A 16,546-nucleotide genomic window follows, 5' to 3' on the forward strand; every position below is an offset into this window, starting at 1 on the left:
AGCTTTTAATTCTAGCAGATTCAAACTTCTTTTCATAACTATTATTGCCTCATTAGTGTTAAGTTCTGTGGTCTCTTTTTCTTTTAATTTCATTTGCTACTATTTTTTTATTTCTTTTTTGAGTTCTTGCTTTTTATACTTTCACACTCCTTCAATTCTAATATCATTTTTATCGCATATTTCCGATACTTTTTCCCAAAAAATTCCCCATAGGCTTCTCTTATTTGATCTTCCACTACGTCCTTAACTAGTCGTTTGTCATATAATGTTATGATAAAACATTACCTTTTAATACTCTATTCTATTTTCAACTGGCCATATTCCCGTTTCTGCTATTAGTCCCCCGTAGGGTGAGGTAGCAACCTGTTCAAAGTTTCCTTTCATAATTTTGTACTTTATACTCTAGTTCATCATTTCTTTTTCTTTTATTACACCCATGTCTCAATATTTCCAAGCATTTTAGGTACTACTACTGCCTCATAGATCTTTATTCTCACTAGCAATACCAAATCTCCTACTCTGTTACTGTCGCCATACTAACTTCTTGTAATGTATTCTATTTTTGGTTCCCTTTTGCTTATGCTGAGACTATGGTTTCCTTTCTTCCGAGTACCATTCTCCTAAGTATTTATATTCCTTAACTGTTTCTATCCTTCCATCTACATTTTCAACCTCTTCTCTTTTGTGTATAATTACTAAAACCGCAGAATTCTGTGGATTTGTGCGAAACCTAAATATTTCTAGTCCAGTCCAGTCCAGTATATAGTTGGATCGTAGCCTTAGAAATAGTGTCCCTGTGGTTTATTTTTCCTTATTCTACAATTTCTCTCTTTGCTTTAGTTTAGTTGAGAGCTGGTCTAGTATTTAATTTCTGGCGTTCCAAAGTCTGTAAATGATTTTCCAATATTCAAATATATTTTCCTCATTTTCTATTTCAAAAAGTTGTAGTTTTTATAATGTGCTTTCTCTATTTTCAGGGTAAGGTCTCATAAGCAGGATGTTCTCGACTCAATCTATCAAGTTTTTTGCAATCTAGTATGAAGTGTGTCAACGTTTCTTCCTCCTCATCACATAGCTTGCATTTTGTATTGAAATTTTCAAATTTCTTCCTCCACTGCAGGTCTAGTGTGTTGGTGCGTGCTCTAAAAAGTACGGGTGAATACTAAAATATGAATTCTAAATCTCCAATAAACCTGTAAACATGGGAGAAATCTTTGGATATTTTTTTTAAGATCCCATGTTTATAATTCTTAAAATTTTAATGGTAAAGAATTAAGCAATAAAACTAGAGTAGAAATTACAATTTTATTTGTTACAATATTTCCAGTAAAATACAAAAATTAATTACACAAGATGACCATCATGCTTGCCACAGTAAACCTTTAACCAGCAATAAGTTTAAAAATTGCAATTATTCACAGAAATCCTGTTTACCAGGCAAAAGCAAATTTTTTTGAGAAACTAATTCTCTTTTAAAGAATACACACCAATGCCTCATTAGAGCCTATCATCTATTATAGTACTTGGAAAGATAGATCCACTAATAACTTGTGTATAGAAAGTATCATACTATGAGTCCTTGCATGTGGGATGGCCTGTCACTGGGAACATACCACCGCTTTTTCCAATGTATGATTTCACTGTCATATGGATAGGTTTTATATATGATTAAGGCAAAAGAATTAAAATTTGAATGCAGGGTAATGACAATAGAAATAAAATTCCCAACATAAAATGTCAAGTCTCTAAGCGATTGTCTTGTCACTTGCCTCTAACATCCATCTGCGATCTTTAAACAATTATGCAAAAAAGGAGTATAAGGAAAAAACCCTTATATTTGGTGGTGACACTTTGGAAAATGAAGTGTATCATGAATCTGTTTTGCTAAATAGTGAAACTAGATGGTGCATGGCTTGTCTGCCTGGAAACAACCATAAAGTGCACAGAGTAACGTCGTCTTGACATAACATGATTAGTTGGTATTTTAAAGATAAATAAAATTCACAAAGTTTTATGCTGCCCACTTCCGAGCTAGTTAACAATATGAATTGACACATCCTAATTATCTAATACTCTAAAAGCTGTAATAAAAACCTTGGAACAGGCAGAAGATTAAATACCTTCAAAAAAAGAAAGGTGTTAAAGAAGCTGAAAAGATGTTGGCAATGACATCTTGCACTTGAAGAAAATATTTATGTACGTACTTTTTAGAAAACCTTCGCCGAAGGTAGATTTCTTCTCTATTATGAACCTTTAACAGGGAAAGAAGGGCAAATGTCTTTGACTTTAGTGCTATTTGAATAGTTTGGCAGCAAAGGGTTTATCTGGTACCTATGGAAAATAAAGGCCTATTAAACACAGACCTTTGGTATTAGTAACCCTCCAGCTAAACCATAAATACACATAAAACACTGTTTAACTGCAATGGGAACTATTTAACAATTAGTGCTCAAATTATTATTACAAAGTATTTTAGTACTCAGACATGAAGGAATAAAACTCTAAGATGATAGTTCTACTTTAGATGAGCCACAACTATAGTAGTTATAAGGAAAAAAGTAAGCCTATATATTAAATATGAAACAAGAAGAAATAATAAATATATTTATAGATTAAAGTCACTGGATGAGTTCTACTTTAGGAAGCATCACGCAAACCATGATATTGTATATGGCTGGATAAATGAGTACACTTTAAATGGACAGACCATAACCACTTTTAAGAAGTGCTTTCTTTTTCCATAAATTCATAATAGATATGCTTTTATTTTGGTTAAGTATTATGCTCTAATAAGGTTTTGGCATGTATCGTATAAAAGCAGACATAAACAGCAGATGGTATTTCTTTATAGGACGAATACTATCTTCATATAATGTAAATATCTTAAATTTCTAGTCATTAGTCATGAAAGGTTAGATCAAGGCACCTGCATGTTCATTAAAATCTACAAAATAAAATTTGCAAAATTCAACAGTTATGTAAAAGTAATTAGCATATTAAGGGAAATGACTAAGGCACTTACAGTCTAAACCTACAACATATATTTATCATGAAGCTGAAGTTTACTGAAAAGTTTTCAGTATGCCTATAAACAGTATTAGCGGTAAAATAGTTTAATAATTTTAGGAAATTGTAGGTTGAATGAAAGAGCAACAGATCAGAAAGACTGCCCTTTAAACATCCCCCTTACCTAACATATATCACAGAGGTAACCTTCCTGTCACAAGACTTTGTAATATTCCTTCCTTCTTAAGCTTTTAAATATCACTGGCTAATTACAAAAACACTCATTGGCAAGTATAAATAAGAAATTGAACTTGATGACATTCTTCAGAAAAACTTTAGTTACCCGATACCCAACCTTGTACAATTTGACTCAAAATCATAGGGTCTAAATCCTCAGCACATTATTTTAAACAATAATTGGCCACTGGTTTTTCCTAACTTTTCTTTTTTCAATCCATAAAATGCAATTTTTTCTGTCAAAAGGTGACATTGTATGTCGAATATATTACCTTTCCAAAGCCATAAGACATGCCTTTCTCCTTCAGCAGCAGAATGGTTTATTATGCGAGATCTTCTAATGGTAAAATTTATTTTATTTTTACAACTTTCATAAAAAAGCTTACATATATAATTCATTCATTCAATCTATTGTAATAGAAATCCATAATCAATATTCTAATTCTGAATGTTCATATTGTTTTACAAAAGAAAAAAAAAAACACTTATTACATTGGCAATACTGTATATCTTCAATATATCTTTAATGATAAATATCAACATAGGTAACTTATCAAAAATAAAAATCTAATTCTCATATTAGGATTTACTGTGGAAGGCCATTTTATGGTTATGGGCCCACAAGCAGTAAAAAATGTAACTAGACCTATTAAAATTGCTTTTTTACCCAAAAATAAATGAATGTCACTATGCCTAATGATTCAAATACCAGATCTTGCTTACTAAATTCAATTTTTTTTTACCTGTGTGTACAGTAATATATACTTGAATGAATAATTCTTATTTCTTTGGATTTTATATACAGTATATAAGTATTAATTTATTATTTGTATAAGTTAGACACTGTTAGGCTATGATTTTGGGGTACCATAATTCAAGCTAGCCAAAGATACTTTGCTGGGTCTGTTAGTTTGAATAAGCAAGAGGTTAATGTACTGCATCGGTTATATTAATGTACAGGTACAGTATCTAATATTTGAGCATCAAAACTTTAAACTGCAGTTATGATTTTAAACCAGTTATTTTGGCCACAAACTGCTGATCTTCCGTACTCATAGCTGAGAAATACTTTTGTTCAGCATTACACAGTAAATCTGGCAAATATTTTCTTCATAGCAGCAATGCATTCAGAGATAAATTTTCAAAAATACAAATAAAAATCACTATGAAGCAAGCAATTTAATGATCGTGCCGGATGCACCAATTTAAGAGTGACTCAATGAAAAGTTTCCATCTTAGCAGTTTAAACTGCAATATCCAGATCCTTTTTCTTTTTATTAGAAAAAAAAATTGAAATTTTGGAGAAAAAATATTACTTTAACATACAAGTCAAATCTTAAAAGAGAAAAATAAAAATATGTAAGTATTACTGTACTGTTATGTTTAATTTGACAATAAATTGTACCGAGAGGGGGCAATACAAAATCGTTACTATTTCTCATCTTGCCACGAACAAAATATATAAAAAAAACTAATTCAATAATTTTGTGCCTAATATCACTATACTAAATATTTTTAAGTAGAGTAACAAATATATAGTATTGAATGGAAATAAAATGTTAGCAGTTTAATGTCATTCTTAAGTATGAAAAAAATTCTACAATCTCAATTTATATCAAATTAATTATTACTTTTGTGTATATGAAAGGGATCTTTTTGCAACCTTGCTGATGGTATTCATAAGAAAAATAAATTGTTCTTAAAAGATTTGATTATCCAGAAATATTTCACTCCTTGCTTTTAAAACATAGCTAAATTGCATGACCATGGTTTTAAACACCATCAAACATTGACTACCAAGCCCATGGTTTGAAAAGTTTTACCACTAACAACATCAACTGATGCAACATACTGACCATACATAAATTAAACCATTATTGACTACAGTACAATATATATTCAATTATCATTACCAAAATGGAATATGGTTATAAGAATAAACCCCAGTTATACCACACCAAAATAAATAATCTGGTACCATTAGGTTGTATAAAAGATATACAAGTTTTTTCCTCATTCATAAACACCAAATGCTATTCATAATCTTTTAGTGCTGCACTTCACTACAGCATTATACATTCATTACATTTCAATATAGAAATGACCTATCACAAATATCCCAATTATATCAACATTCTAACACGTAACAGTTTACAACTAAAACAAAAGCAATCCCTACAATTATAAGTAAGTGGAAGGCAATGAAGCAGGCTAATATAGTCTGACAAAATGTACATTGTATGTAGTGTACTCATGAATAAAATGCTATATGTACTGGAAAAAAAAACCTTAAGTAGATTAATACTTTTTCATCATCATACAAAAATAACATTTTAGAAATTCAAAAGAAATAGTTGGCAACAGCAAAGTATATTTATTAATTCTAAGATTAGATCAGGACATTCCTAAAAAAATACTAATTTTAAAGCATATTATATGCTTAATAACTGCATTATGAAATAATTATGCAGCTGTAAACCAAAAAAAAGAATTCAATACAGACACTGAAGCTTAACTTGGCATCAATAATGAAACATACAAAAGGTCAAAATTATTAACCAATTGCTAATTTCATTTAGCATTATGAACCTTGATTATCCAAAAATGCTAAACTACTTTCATAGTAAAAGGGCAACCCTCATACACATTACATGAGTTGCCTAATACCTAAAGATAATCCAAGCTATATTAATCTCAGTAGATAAGCAACTAAATTCAAGGTTATGACATCCTCTGTGATTAGCTTCTTGGGGCCATTCCTTTAAGTTGGTATTATGAACAAAGAAGGAAGAGATACATACATACAGTATCTCTAGAAATTGCACTTAACCTCCTCCTTCACGAGAAGTGAAGGGTTTTTGGTTACTGAACTTTTTCACAAACATACTTGAAAGAGCGGGGTGGCATCAGTACGGACTAAAGACTCTGAAAAGAAATATCTTATATTAGAAAATTAAAAACGGATGTCTTAATTGCCACAGAACTCCTGTGGTGCTTCGTTTTTACCAAATTTGTCTCATCAATCCAGATTTAAATAATTAATGGTTAATAATGCTGTAAAAACCACTTATCAAACTACAGTACAATTTTCCCATCATAACAAAATTAACAAATTATTTTCATAGAAGGACGGTCTAATCAGTATATTGACCTCGACTAATTTTCTCAAAGGGATAAACAAGAGTGAATACATTCGAGCACAGTACTATGGTCGTAATCATATCATAATTTCCATCTTTGTACAGTAGTACGTCAATTGATTATAAAAGAGAATTTCTGACTTGAGAAAATTTCTCTCAAAATGTTCTTCCTACACTCTTGTTCTTATCAGTAATAAAAGTCTGAACAACCAAATAAAACTCTTTTTAGGTAACAATTTTGTTAGAACAGAGAGCAATTGAAAGAAACTTTGCTTTTAGTAAGAGAATCAACATGTAGCATGCTAGTTCATTATGAAATTAAAGAGGAACATTATGACAGAAGGCATTATGTCATGATTAATATCTTTACCTAAAATCTTAGGTTTGTCTAGCCAATTTCTAATTCCATAAAAGAATATCTACCATTTGCATTTATGATCGTCTTTCACTTTGTTTAATTTCAAGTTTTTGCAGGTGAAACGAAATACCTATTCTTCAATAGATTCAAAATAATTTTTTTTATTTTTTTTGTGACACTTGCAAATGATTATTAGATCAACAAATGCATAAAGTTTTTACGGTCTTTTCACATAATTATTTGTGGATGAAATGGATATACTGAACTGTATTTGGTTGTATGATAAATGTGTGAGTTTTGCTCTTTTTTCTGTTCACTCTTACATTAGAAGCATATAATATTCAGTTGAATAGAAAGCATGGCTTTCAATTAAATTGCAGACTGTAAACTGAATAAGCTATTACTGGCAAAATAAGATTATCATTCAATAGGTTTAGGTTGCCAAAGGAGTATTTGTTCCTTACAATACAGTACTCATAAGGTAAGATGCTTTGATAAAAAAGTACCGGCACCTCAGAAATTCTACTTAAAATATAAAAAAAAAAAAAAAAAATATAAACATCATAAATTCCACTAAAAATAATATAAAAAATTTTAAGTAATTTGTATTTTTCCTAACATACTTACCGAGAACTACTTTCTTAGGAGTTACCTGTAATCTCCTCTCTACCGACCAGAGTTTTGTGTAGGATACCCTAAAACCCATTTTCTATGAAGGCCTACCTCGGGTATTAGAGAATGTGCCCCGAGGGTAGGCTTTGCGCTAGGTCGAGGTCCGCTTGGGCCGCCAATGCCAGTAAGTTCTATTGATGCAGCACAATACTCGCAAGGGCAGAGAGGCACTCGGGGAAGGAAGGGAGGGCCATTACCCGAAAGTAGTTCTCGGTAAGTATGTTAGGAAAAATAAAAATTACTTAAAATTTTTGATTTGTTCCAACACGAATACTTACCTCGAACTACTTTCTTAGGAGACTTACACTTTAGGAGGCGGGAGTGCTTTTCTGACCTACAGACCCAGTAAGCGGAAGAAGAGGCCTAGGTATAACGGTACATACTAGAAAAACGGACGATAGGGTAACTACACAAAGAGCTCACGTTAGTGTCTAAGTACTCACCCTTTGAAAAACTTCTTCTGGTGTTGCATCCAGTAACGTAGTTGCGGAGAACGTGTTATCCAATGGTACAAGAGGATTATCTCCGATGAGGATAGGGAAAAAACTGGGAATAGGATGAAAGGAAACGAACCTGTGTCGCCCGGTTTGCTATCCGCGATTGAGCCTGGGGCTTTTACCGTTAAATCACTTGGAGAGCGGAAATGACTGTCCCAATGGAGAACCCATCTAAGGACTTCCTCGAGTAGTCCTTGAGGTAATGGGCAGTATAAGTTGACTGGTTAGACCAGGTACCTGCCCTAAGGATCTGACCCACTGCCATGTTTTTCTCAAAGGCTAAGGACGTGCTCAGACCCCTGATGTCATGGGGTTTGGGGACACCTGGCACGGCCAGATCTTCCTTGTAGGCCCTGGCAATAACTTGTCTCAACCAGAAGGAAATGGTGTTCTTGGATACTTGTTCCTTAGTAACACCCGTGGAGACGAAGAGGCTCTTGATGCCTGGCCGGAGATGAGCCGTTCTTTCAAGGTATTTTCTAATGGCCCGGACCGGGCACAATTTTAAATCCTCAGCATTACTCGTCTTAGGGATGGCTGGTATGGAGAAACCTTCGAATTTAGGATCCCAGACAGCTGGGTTCTGGGTCTTCGCCACAAAAGAAGGAACGAACTTCTTTCTTTCCACCCCCTCGAATGAGAGACGTCATAAGACAGCCCATGGATCTCCTCTACTCTCTTAGCGGAAGCCAAGGCTAGCAAGAAGACTGTCTTGAGAGTGAGATCCCTGTCTATGATATCTTTCAAAGGTTCGAAGGGGGGGCCACTTAACATCTTCAGGACCCTAGCTAAGTCCCACTGAGGCACCCTAACTGCTTGTGGGGGGCAGGACTGCTCGAAGCTCTTGACAAGCATCGAGATGTGCCTAGAGGAACCCAGGTCGATGCCCTTCAGGAGGAAGACTTGGCCCAAGGCGGCCCGTACCCCTTTTATGGCTGGGATTGACATTCCCATTTTGTCTTTGAGATATACCAGAAAATCCGCTATGTCTGGGACCGAGGCTTTGAGGGGTTTAATGTGCCTCGAAGCGCACCACTTTGTGAAGGAGGCCCACTTAGCTTGGTAGACCGCAGCCGAAGACCTTCTCAGGTATAGCGACATCCTCTTAGCAGTAGCTGATGAATACCCTTCCTTCTTCAGGAGTCGCTCGATAGTCTCCAGGCGTGAAGACGCAGAGACTGTGGGTTGTCGTGAAATCTGAGAAAATGTGGTTGGTGTAGAAGGTCTGACCTGTCGGGGAGTGGCCACGGAGGTTGACTCGCCAGGTCTTTTAGGTCTGCGAACCACTCTCTCTCCGGCCACCGGGGCGCTACCAAAGTCATCCTTAAGTTTCAGGCCGTCCTTACTCTGTTGAGTACTTGCCTTATCAACGTGAAGGGGGGAAAAGCGTACACGTCTAGGTTGTCCCACCTGTGCTGAAAGGCATCCTCCAAGGCTGCCTTCGGGTCTGGTACAGGAGAACAATACACGGGAAGTTGAGCGTTCAGTTTGGCTGCAAAGAGGTCCATCACCGGGGAACCCCAACGTTGGATGATGAGCTTGGCTACTTCTGGAAGGAGGGACCATTCTGTCCCTACTATTTGGCCCACCCTGCTGAGACCATCGGCCAGCACGTTCTTTTTCCCGGGGATGAACCTTGCTAATAACACAACCTGGTTCGTTTCTGCTCAATCTAGAATCTTTACGGTGAGATCGCACAACTCCCTTGACTTCAAACCTCCTTGCTTCTTTATGTACGCTACTACTGTGGCGTTGTCGCACATCAACGCCACAGTGTTTCCCCTTAGTAGATCTGCGAAGTGTAGGCAAGCTTTCTGGACTGCCTTCAACTCTAGGACATTGATGTGTAGGTCCCTTTCCCCGTCCACCCAGGTTCCTCTCGCTGTCTCGTCGAGGAGATGGGCTCCCCATCCCTGGTTGGAGGCATCTGTGAACAGAAGTAACTCAGGGGGGTCGTTCGCGAAGGGCATCCCCTTGAGCGAGTTCGACCGGCAATGCCACCATTCCAGGGAGGGCCTCGTGTTTGGTAGAACTGGGATTAGTACTTGTTGCGAGTCCAGTTGGCACCAGAGGTTCTTCAGGTTCCATTGGACGGCTCTGAGTCTGATTCTCCCCTGGGGAACCAGTTTTTTCCAACGACACCAGATACCCTATTAGTCTTTGCCAGTCCTTCGCTCTCATGCCCCGATAGGAACGGGCGAATGATCTCCATCAGATTGTTTATTCTGTCTTCTGAAGGGAAAGCTTTTCCCAGAAGGGTATCTAGCGTCATCCCCAAGTAGGTCATTCTGGTGGAGGGGGATAGGTTTGATTTTTCAGGTTGATCACGATACCCAGATCCTTGCAAAACTAGAGAAGTTTCATCCCTTGCTCCTTCAAGAGGTCCTTCGAGGAGGAAAGAAGCAACCAGTCGTCCAGGTATCGGATGAGGCGAATGCCTCGTTCGTGGGCCCACACTGAGAATGTCGTGAAGACTCTCGTGAATACCTGGGGCGCTGTTGACAATCCGAAGCAAAGGGTCTTGAATTGCAGGATCTGGGTACCCCATTTCACCCAGAGAAACTTTCGACTCGAGGGGTGGACCGGAATTTGGAAGTAGGCGTCCTTGAGGTCTATGGTCATCATGTAATCTTTCTCCCTCAAGGAGAGTAGGACTGACTTCGGAGTGTCCATTTTGAAGTCTGTCTTCTTTATGAATTTGTTGAGAGCCGACAGATCTATAACCGGCCTCCAACCCCCGGTCGCTTTTTCTACCAGGAACAGACGACTGTAGAAACCCGGGCCTGGGTGTAGAATCTCCTCCATGGCGCCCTTCTCCAACATGGAGGACACTTCCTCTTGAAGGGCGGTCTTCTTCAACGGATCCTTGGGGACCAGCCACTCCGACCGGATGGCCGGAATTAGAGGGGGTGGTTCTGCTAAGAACGGTAACCTGTAGCCCTCCTTCAGTACGGACACTGTCCAGGGCTCCGCTTCGTGAGCTTTCCATGCTTGCCAATATAGTCTGAGACATCCCCCAACCTGAGGCTTGGGCAGGGATAGGGGGCCTCCCACTCTATCTCCTCCTGGAGGAGCGGCCTGAACGGCCTCTCCTGGAGGCAGAATAACCTGTCCTAAAGGAGGCTGAAGCTGCTGGGGCTCCCCTACGGAGGGGGCTGAGGTGCTGAGGTCCAGGAGGAAGAAGAGCTTCTCTCTTTGTCATGCTAGGAGAGGCCTGAGACGTCACGGCACTGTCTGAGACTGACCTCTTGTAGGGCGGTCTCCTTGTAGGCGTAGGCCTGAGGGTGCTTAATTCTTTTCTTTTAGACACCTTCTCCATAATGGTTTCTAAGTCCTTTAAGGGGAACAAAGAGTCACCCCACAAGGGAAGGCTCCTCATGGCCCGCGCCTCCCTGTCTGGGACCTTTCGGGACACCTTTGCCAGGATGGTGTCTCTCTTGCGGAGTACCCAATTCGCTGTCAGGGCGAGAGATTGGTACGTCAGGAACTTAAGCGTCTTGCCCCCGGAGGTGATAAGTTCCCTCAGGAGGCTTTGCTGTTCCGGGTCTGTAGGATCAAACGTAGCTTGCACCCCTACTAAGGTGGAAGCCCACCAGTCTAGCCAAGAGGAGACGTGCACCAGGTCCCTCGACATTTCCTCCATCATCGCAGCCTCCGATGGAGAAAAACAAACTGGGGCTGAAGAGGCTCTGTCCTCCGAGACGCCCTGACCCAGGATGTCAACAGAAGGTTCAACTTTGTAGGCTCCCGGCCGCCGTCCTTCTGGTACATAGACCTTGCCCTGCGTCTTGAGCCCTTAGAGTAACTTAGAAGAGCTCTGAGTCTTGGGGGCTTCGGCATTACTTGCCACCACTCTATCTACGTGTTCCTGTCCCAGGACGAGATCCCGGGCTAGAGGAAGAGCCAGGGAGGTCTTAGGCTGGGTAGGGGCCTGCATCAACCGGATAAGGCTGGACCTCCAATAGTCCTCGTCGGTAGCTGCCGGTTCTTCTATTTTGTGATGCCTCCTGATAAGGCCAATCACTCTTCTATAGGCCGAGTCCTCCGTCGAGGAACCCTCTCTACCGTCGGCCGAAGCCTCGGCTTGAGCCCGGGGAGCCGGGTCACCGGGCACTCCCACCGGGCGCCTTGTTCTTGACACAACAGGCACTCCCCTGCCGAGGTACTGGTCCTCCCCGGCGGAGGCTTCCGCACCAGGGGCGGGGGTTAGGACAGGCATCGCCGACCCAGCGAGGACTAGTGTCCGCTCATGTTCCCTGGGGGACGAGGACACGGATCCCGTGGGCTGATCCGACAGCGGGAACCGTTCCTTTCGGTCCGAGGGCCGCACCAGCTGGGCTGGTTCGGCCAGGCTGCCCGTAAGGATGCGCGGTTCCCCCCCGCTGGGCGGGGTGAACCGGAGGCTTCGCGGTCTTATGCCTGCCTGCAGAGGCCTTCTCGCGAATCTCCCTGCGAGGGTCATAACCGTGCTTGGAGGACAGTCTCCTTGGCGAGAAATCCTTGGACCGCCGGTCCAGGGAACACTGTATCTCCGCCTTACGGGGTACGAAAATCCATTCGCCATCGGGTGACCTACTCCTCCTGTGCTTTCTTCGTGGAGAACGGGAGCGCCTCCTGCTGTATCTGGAACGCGACCTTGAGCGGGAACGCCTGCTCCTGGACCGCTCCCTCCGACGTCGATGTTTCCTCCTGGCTTCTTCACCCGACGAGAAAGACTCCTCTGAAGAGCCCGACTTCACTGTACTTACCGTACGGCAGGCGGGAGCGGGGACCGCAGGGGGCTTCGCGACTCGTTGCTTACCCAAGGTAGAGGGTTGCAGGAATTCTTCAGGAACTTCCATGAGAGGGGTTGGGAACGAGGTTTGGCGCCCAACACTAGGGAACCAGGAATCCAGGCCCTCTTCCATTCGCATAGGGGACCTACCCGGTGTCTTAGGAAGCTTCCACCCGAAGGCATCACTCCCTGCGGAACCTAACTTACCCTGGTTGTCGCCGCCTGCCGAAGAACATGAAACACAGGCCCACGAAGGGGGCAAAGACACAAAAACAACGTTGCTACCCCACAAGGGGTCATCGGAGGAAACGTGCCCCCCAAGCACAAGGGCCGAGTCTCCAGAGCACCCCGACACAGCACTACCGGGCTCCTCACTAGCCCGAGAAGGCCCCGCAATCCCCACTTCACATTCACCAGATTCCTGGGGAAGAACGCTCGGTTCTTTCCCCACGATGGACTTACCTCGGCCCCTACTCTGGGTAGGGGAAGGCAAGACAGAAGCCCCGTCGGACCGTTCACTGGGCGATGGTAGCGGCAAAGAAACACTAGTTTTCCTGGGTGAACGTTTCGACGATTTTCTCTTCTTCGTGCCGTAACGCACCCACTGAATATCACTCCAACCAACACACTCGGGGCACGTATCCGAAGACGAACAAACTTTGCCCCTACAGGAAGAGCAAAGGGAGTGAGGGTCCACTTCAGGTTTGGAGAGGAACGCTCCACACAATTTACCGGCTCTAGGCCCAGGACAACGGCAGATTTGCTCCATAGCGCACAAACACAAGACACAGGAATGCAGGGAATCAAGGAAAACACTGGGGAAGCACAAGGGCGGGAAGTGAACACACAGGAACACAAGGGATAAGTACAGGTTACCACGCGGTAAACACGTGGGACACACGCGGCGCACACAAGGGGTCGAGAGAGAACGAGAGCGACGTGGTGACACGTCGCGGCCAGAGAACTTACTGGCGTTGGCGACCCAAGCGGACCTCGACCTAGCGCAAAGCCTACCCTCAGGGCACATTCTCTAATACCCGAGGTAGGCCTTCATAGAAAACGGGTTTTAGGGTATCCTACACAAAACTCTGGTCGGTAGAGAGGAGATTACAGGTAACTCCTAAGAAAGTAGTTCGAGGTAAGTATTCGTGTTGGAACAAATAAAAAATTAAAGTCACAAGCATAGATAAATCTAAATATTGAATATCAAACTCCTGACAACAAACATCAAATGCATCTATTGAAAAAAAGGGATCAACTCAGTAAAAAATATCACATGCTTGATGGCTGAGGATATGGGTGTACATAACAACAAGAACAAAAGAATGACACCACATAGTATGAAGCCAAAAGTCAGCTACTCACCAAGGATGCTGGGGTAGAATTTCACCTAGATAGGCTACTAACTAATGACTACCGTATTTTCAAATAAAGTATGCTGTATTTTTTTTTTTAGCACTGATGTAACTACACTGGATAAATCATCTTAAATACTTTTCTCTTGAAAGTTGCTAGTTTCAACTAGGATCTGATATGAAGAATAACACATTAGCTAAATGCATGATGAGAAGAGATTTTATGTAATCTATACATTGAATCACTCAACATGGCATTTCCAAGAGAATGCATTTGTTGCTTGACCATTTCAGAATACATCAAAAGATGAAGCAAATCAATCAATTACTTTACAAAAAAATTCTACTATGGATTTTTCTTTAAAAATAACCTTTAGAAAAAAATGTTAAAGATCACCTTGCAATGATTCAAGATTACTATACACTATCTCATATTACCTGATTCCGATTTGCTAAAGGAATAAGACCAAATCTCAATCAATGAGGATGGCAAAAATTATATATAATTATATCCCAGTATTAACACTAGTCAAAATATCAAACATCTAACAATGAAAAACATTTACTTGACAAAGTACTAAGACTTACTTGCACTATCAAAATTAACATGGAAAATCTTTTGGGCAGGCATCTACATGTGTAAAAACAAAACAAAACTAAACTTACTTTATTTTCTTCTTTGTGATCGGCGCTTGTAGTATTTGAGGTGTGGTTTCCATAACTCTCAATAGCAACCCATCAATATAATCCTCTAAATCTCGTGTATGACGAACATTTTTCTCCATATTGGCTTGTAGGGTAACAATCATTTCTAGCAAATCCTAAAAAAAAAAAAAAAAAAAAAAAGAATGAAAACAGGAATGGGTAGATGTAAACATTTAAACATTTAACCGGCTTTGAGAGAGAAGCAATATGAACACCATGGGAGGTTCATAGAAACAAGAGCAGTTTTGTATAAAAAAATAAAAATTAAAATATAAAAATTTGCACTGACTTCTGTAAAATAAAAAATATCCATATCATTTACATGACCAGCATTGCCTATAAGAATAAAATAATACAAAGGTTCCACTTTTGAACTAAACAGCTAGGATTACCAACTTTTCTGAAAGTTGTAGAGAAAAAACAAATAATCTTGGATGCCCCTTTACAATATGAAAAAATTTGCTTTTGTCAATATAAAATTCAAGAATATGGAGTGTTACAGTATTATCCTTATAAGGTAGATTAACTACATCAGAATTAAAATTCCTAACTCTCCTCGCTTTTGGTAAAAACCCAGCCTTCTCTTCTTATGGACAGCAGATAAAGTCCTCCCTCAGCCTGTGAGTTAAAACTATTTACTGAGGAGGTTACTGCAATGGCTCAGCTGGATAATGGGGGTTTGGACTTGCTCAGCTGATGTTTAAGTGATCATCTTTGAAAATGAAACTGAAACCAGACATCTTTAACCTTTTTTGAAATAAAGATTTTATTAAATAATTTCCAATTTGGTAAGCTGAAAATTTGATTAACTGGTTGGTTTGCTATTAGTTGACTATTATTTCTATTAACCTCCCATGATGTTCATATTACTACTTCTCCAGAAGCTCAGTTTCTTGACATTTAACCCTAAAATAAAAATAAATCCCATTTTTTTTTCCTTTCAAAAGACACATGCCTCTACGAAAGTAATAAGACACACTAGCGGTTAATGGCAAAAAGTGAAGCTCAATATAATTTTTGCTATTTCCGTTTCAGAGTTGAACTATTTCCTATCCTCTTGACATCACAGTCAGTGGGGAGGACGGTGGACTTGTATAGTATATGAACATTAGTGGAGTAAAGAAATAAATTTTATTAAGATTTAATTTTTTTCTATGAACCTCCTCAGCCACTGGTTCATAGGAGGTAGGACACCAGTGAAGGAAAGGTATAGGAGAATTATGGAATCAAAATACATTATAAAATAATCTGAAAAGTAAGGAAATCTGATAATTTGAACTTCCGCTTTGCAGTGTTACCATAGTAGAATAAAAGTAATACTTATTGTAATGTATCAGGCAAAGATTTTATTAGTGTCTGGGGTTAGGAAAAGTCTAAGAATAGCCTCGATAAACACAGAATACAAAAATTACCTCGCGTGATTTTCCAGCAAATTTATCATGTATCTCCTGAGGAAGCCTTGACTGCCTAGTCGGTGGATGGGGAAGCCGATCATTACCACCTTCCACTACTCTGCTGTCTTCTTCACCAATGCGTTCTCTACTATCTAATAAGTAGTAAACAGGAAAACTTTAGAATGTAAAAATAATAAATTCTCTTCATTCTATAATACTAACTTTTACACAGCACATTGTTACTATTTTGTATTCAAGCCTTAATTCCTTTACTTTAAATAATTTGAACAAATCTTATTTTCAGAAAGGCAAATACCAGTAGGTTGCAAAGCTACTACCAAATGTTATTCTTGAATGTAAAGAATGGCAGTCTTAATGTGTGCAGAATTTAAAGTCATAAAACCAATT

General features: G+C 39.8%; 1 protein-coding gene across 1 annotated transcript in view; it reads right to left on the reverse strand.

The window, feature by feature from the left end:
- Positions 1-1,291: 1,291 nt before the first annotated feature.
- Rip11 (Rab11 interacting protein) overlaps positions 1,292-16,546 on the reverse strand; it is a 51,444-nt gene continuing 36,189 nt past the window's right edge. Inside the window, exons 11-13 of the mRNA XM_068351310.1 lie at positions 16,157-16,290; positions 14,706-14,860; positions 1,292-6,168 (exon numbers count right to left, since the gene is read on the reverse strand). Of these exons, the coding sequence (XP_068207411.1) occupies positions 6,150-6,168; positions 14,706-14,860; positions 16,157-16,290 (308 nt within the window). The 3' untranslated portion in view covers positions 1,292-6,149. The remainder of the gene's footprint in view (positions 6,169-14,705; positions 14,861-16,156; positions 16,291-16,546) is intronic.

This window comes from Palaemon carinicauda, chromosome 27 (genome assembly GCF_036898095.1).
Source record: "Palaemon carinicauda isolate YSFRI2023 chromosome 27, ASM3689809v2, whole genome shotgun sequence".
NCBI lineage: Eukaryota > Metazoa > Arthropoda > Malacostraca > Decapoda > Palaemonidae > Palaemon > Palaemon carinicauda.